At 30.9% G+C, this 4991-nt stretch overlaps 1 protein-coding gene across 1 annotated transcript; it reads left to right on the forward strand.

Moving 5' to 3' along the window:
* Positions 1 to 836: 836 nt before the first annotated feature.
* On the forward strand, positions 837 to 2519 carry LOC108840471 (BURP domain-containing protein BNM2A). Its single transcript, XM_018613303.2, has 2 exons — positions 837 to 1021; positions 1515 to 2519. The coding sequence occupies exons 1-2, from the start codon at positions 968 to 970 to the stop codon at positions 2298 to 2300; spliced, it is 840 nt and encodes a 279-aa protein (XP_018468805.1). The 5' UTR covers positions 837 to 967; the 3' UTR covers positions 2301 to 2519.
* The last annotated feature ends 2472 nt before the right edge of the window (positions 2520 to 4991 follow it).

Below are 4991 nucleotides of genomic sequence, written 5' to 3' on the forward strand. Positions count from 1 at the left end.
TTACCTATACAAAACCCTAAAATTAACAAGGAATATTTACAATGTTAATTGATAACTATTAAATAATTTTAATTGTCTCAAAAGAAAACGTAGATGAAGCTTTTTGAAAAACTTAGAAAATCACTCAAACAATTTCAAAAGTTAGAACAAAAAAGAAAGTATATCGATATGAATATTCCTCTTTTTCTATACGTCAAGAATATAATAATTAATATACAAAACAAAATTTAATTCTTTTATTATATTTTTCTTCGCGACGTAAAGGATGATCCATCAAATATACTGTTTGTATTATAGAATCAACCGAACCAATCTATGAGTTAATATCAATTATTTTGTCTTCATCTTTTACAATTTCAAATCAGATGGCGATGTACGAATCTGCAGGCTGCACAATAATTAGTAATTAAAATCAAATGGAATTAAGAATATTAACAGTTTACTTAATCTGTAAACTATTAGATGAAAACATCAATGAAATTAAAATAATAATTCTAATGTAAATATATTAAACTAAATAATTAAATGTAATATAGTTAAAAATAATATCAACCATATGATTAAATTAATACAAGTGTATTTTGGTAATTTGTTTACTAAACTCATTTGGATGAAAATGAAAATAAAAAAATAAATATATGATTCATTTAGATGATTCATTTAGATGAGATATCTCGATGGACAAACAAATATGTACAAAAATCTGAATGAATTATCTGGATAGATCATACAAATGAATCATCCGAATGGAGATGACAAATGGTGAAACAAAAAGCCTAGTAATAAGTCAGCATCAGCACAAATAAATTTATTATTATAAATATGTAGAGAGATGGTGGTATTCATAGTTCATTGAGATCTAAGATCAGTTGGATACCTTCTTCTATTTTCTTTAAAGAATTTGGGCATTTTTTAAGGTCAAAAGAAGAAGAAGAAACTCAATTTTCTCCGCAGAGAAAATAAATCCATGGCTTCTTTGCGATTCTCGGTCACCTTCCACACCTTCCTCTTCTTCTCTCTGGTATGTTATGTATGCCTCTCTAAGTATTTTATATACAGCTTAACTGGGTTGAAAGCATTATTCATGTGACCTGCTTCTTGAACCGGATCAAAACTATATAACTGATAAAAAATACACTTATTATACTGTAAGAATATACATCGATTCTAATCCTACTATATTTTAATTATAAAAAATAGAATATGCATCGATTCTTTTTTTTGAGTGAATATTACATCGTTTTCATCAAATAGTTTGTAATGAATTAATTTTGTAGCTTAATCTGCAGAAGTTTCTGATTCGTGGTTCTAACTTCTTACCACATTGTCAGAAAGAAAGAAACACAAATCTTTATTCTTTTCTTTTTTTTTACTTGGGAACATTTTATTAGATTTCTTGTGAAAATGATAGTAAATTTTTCTTTTTGTAAAATGGCTTTCGTAAAATGAAAGTAAAGGTAAAATTTGAGTATTGTTTTTCGTCTCTAAATATATTAAATCGTATATTGTGTTAGTGGGTCGTGGAGGCACGCACGTCAAGAAAGCTGATATCAACCAAGGAACAAGAAATTCAGAACAATAGCCATTTGCTCAAAGATGGTGAATTCGAGGATCCTACACTATACATGTTTTTCAAAATCAATGATCTTAAAATAGGAACCAAGTTGCCCATTTACTTCAACAAAAACGATCTTAGAAAAGTTCCTCCACTTCTCACAAGACAAGAAGCTGATCTCATTCCTTTCACTAAGTCTAAGCTTGACTTCCTTCTGAATCACTTCTCTATCTCCAAAGACTCTCCCCAAGCTAAAGCCATGAAGGAGACTCTGGTACGTTGTAACTACAAGGCCATTGAAGGAGAGTACAAGTTTTGTGGGACATCTTTGGAGTCAATGCTTGATCTCGCCAAGAAAACAATAGCGTCTAATTCAGATCTCAAGGTCATGACAACAAAAGTAATGGTACCTTCCCAAGACACAATAAGCTATGCTTTGCATAACTATACATTCGCCGAGGCTCCTAAGGAGCTTGTTGGGATTAAGATGTTGGGGTGTCATAGAATGCCATACCCTTATGTCGTTTATTATTGCCATGGTCATAAAAGTGGAACCAAAGTCTTTGAGGTTAACTTGGTGACAGATGATGGGAAACATCGGGTTGTGGGACCTGCTGTTTGTCACATGAACACGTCTATGTGGAACGTTGATCATGAAGCTTTTAAGGTGTTGAAAATAGAGCCAAGGTCCGCACCAGTTTGCCACTTCTTCCCTCTTGATAACATTGTGTGGGTAGCGAAGTAGGAAAATAAACTTAGCTCGATGTGATGTGAGTATGTGTTTTCTAATAACTATGGCTTGAAAAAAAAACAGAAAACAAAACAAAAAGAGACAGTCTGTTGGTTTTGGTATTGCCACTTTTGTGTGACTTGCAGCTTCTAACGTGAAAATATTACTACGATTAATGTAACATATATATCTCATGCGTCCCGATATAATATAATACTATATAATTATGGTGTATATTCTACAACGTGTCTAGTACTTACAAATTTCAAGCATTTCAGTATTGACAATCATTAATAATTACAATCGTTGTTTTTTTTTTTGGACAACACAATCATTGTTTATTCAGTTCTAGTTTATCATATAACTGACAAATTTAGGCCATACCTAGCCCACTCGCATCTTGAGCTCTTTACTGTTGGGTTATATCTAGGGTGGGCACAATAGATATTTGTGATCCGATCTACCCCGTATGAATAATCAATTTTTAGATTCAATCTGATCCATGATGCTTCGAATATTCGGTGTTACGGATATCCGAAAAAATCAGTATATTTTACCGGATATTCGATTCGATCCGTCAATCCGGTAAAAAATAATAAAAAATCATTTTTGAAATATATTAAAATAAAAATAAAATTTTAATATGAAATAATAATATTTCATTGCAAATTATTTAAAAACTAGATAATTTAAAAAAAAATTAATGACCAAATAATTAATTTAGTGGATAAAATAATTAAAAATCCATATAAAGATATTAAATTATATATAATTTTATATATACATTTATATGCATATGTATATTCCGGATCGGATATTAGTTCTTTTAAATGAGTATATGTGATTTGCTCCTTATTTGACGGATATTAAATTTTAGTATTTATTTCGATTCGTAAAGTTACGGATGTCCGGATTTTTTGGATCAAATCGAATCGAATAACAGATCGAAAAACATTTTACAGATATTTTGCCCACGCCTATTATCTGTTGACTCATCATTTTTTCCCCACTTTGGTTAACTATGTTTAAACAAATATGCATGATTAGAAATAGGGAAAATCTCATTAAAACTTTTAAAATAGCATTCAATTATAATAAAAAGTCAAAGTAATTTAACTAGTATACTAAATCATCATGTTGACTTTTGTATTTTAAATCTGGCTTACTTGAGTAAGAGAATAACTGTTTACCAGGAACTACCATGTCTTGTCAGTGAAAAATAACATTTTATTTATTTAATAACAACAATTAGCAATAAATAAAAATATAAAAATTAAATAAAATTCAAAAAATCAATTTTAAGAGAATAAAATTATTTTCTTAAAAATAAGAAAAAAAATGGGCAGAAGCTACAAGTCCCCCAGCAATTCGAGGAAGATGGTGTTTTTCTGATGGTTCATGGAAAGAAAATGAAGCCTTTTCAAGACAGGGATGGTATAGCTCTTTAGAAGCTTTTAGTGGATTAATGGGGGCACAAAATATTAGAGTTAGTATGTCTTCTCTTCATGCCGAGATTGAGGTTTTAGTTTGGTCTATGGAGTGTATGAGGAATTTATGTCAATTTTGAGTTACGTTTGCAACAGATTGTTCTCAATTGGTGAAGCTGGTTTCGGAATCGGATGAATGGCCAGCCTTTGCAAATTACCTGGAAGATATAAAGACCCTCCAACAGAGCTTTGTTAGTTCATAGATCATTCATGTACCAAGAACGTAAAATTTAAGGGCGGACAGTCTTGCACGCAGTGTCAGGAAGCAAACGTCATTCGTCGTTCATATGGATGTGGTGTTACCAGTTTGGTTCACATAATCAGCATGAATATGTGTCTAACTTGATGACAAAAAAAAACTTTTGAAAAAGCAGTTTTTTAAATAAGGATTTTTAAAAAAATTCAAATAAAAGCTCTAATTTTTTTTTAATTAATAATTTCAGACATTTTTCCATTAACATTGATAGCTTAGGATATATTAACAAAACCATTTTTCGATTACCATAAACCAAAAACTGCAATTATTAATGATAGTACATCACCAACGTTGCTAATATGTCAAAAAGTGGTTTCTTTCCCACTATTGATCCACCATGTAACCACTAAAAATATTTCTGGAGTAGCTTTTCCTAGAAGATGCCCATCTGTAAAGGCTCGCTTGGATACTGACGAGAAGCTTCGCGCATCTGAAATCTATGAAGTCACCGACAACACCGCAGCCGCGGGGTTCGTCAACTCTTTCTTAAATTGCCCTAATCTCTTCGTTTTACTAGGCGGTTACATGTACTATCTCCACGGATGTCGCCAGTTACACTTATCTTTGTCGCTGTGAATGACCCATAATTGATTGGAGAAGATGAACAGTTTTCATTTAATTGTGTTCTATTCTATTAAATGTGTATGCAATAGAAATGTAAAACAATATGCATTATGTTTGTTCTATTCATGTTATGTAATGCGAAATAGTCTGTTACTATAATTTTTGTCATGTATCATTCCATTTGACAATTAATAAAGAGTGTTCTATTTTATTCACCAATATGTACTATATTATGTATTTTGTTTCATTCTATTTGGGTTTAGAATCTATACTTGGATTTAAGGTTTAGTGATTAGGATATTGGGTTTAGTATTTGAAAGGTGGAGGTTTAGGTTTGGGATTAGTGACCTTATTATGTATTATCGTTCCATTTGAAGATTAATAAAGACTGTTTTATTT

This window comes from Raphanus sativus, chromosome 1 (assembly GCF_000801105.2).
Source record: "Raphanus sativus cultivar WK10039 chromosome 1, ASM80110v3, whole genome shotgun sequence".
NCBI lineage: Eukaryota > Viridiplantae > Streptophyta > Magnoliopsida > Brassicales > Brassicaceae > Raphanus > Raphanus sativus.

Excerpts from the sequence above, each read along its gene's own strand:
- LOC108840471 (XM_018613303.2), top strand. The coding sequence starts at position 968 with ATGGCTTCTTTGCGATTCTCGGTCACCTTCCACACCTTCCTCTTCTTC. Across the intron at positions 1,022-1,514 it reads CCTTCCTCTTCTTCTCTCTG|TGGGTCGTGGAGGCACGCAC; the intron begins GTATGTTATGTA and ends ATATTGTGTTAG.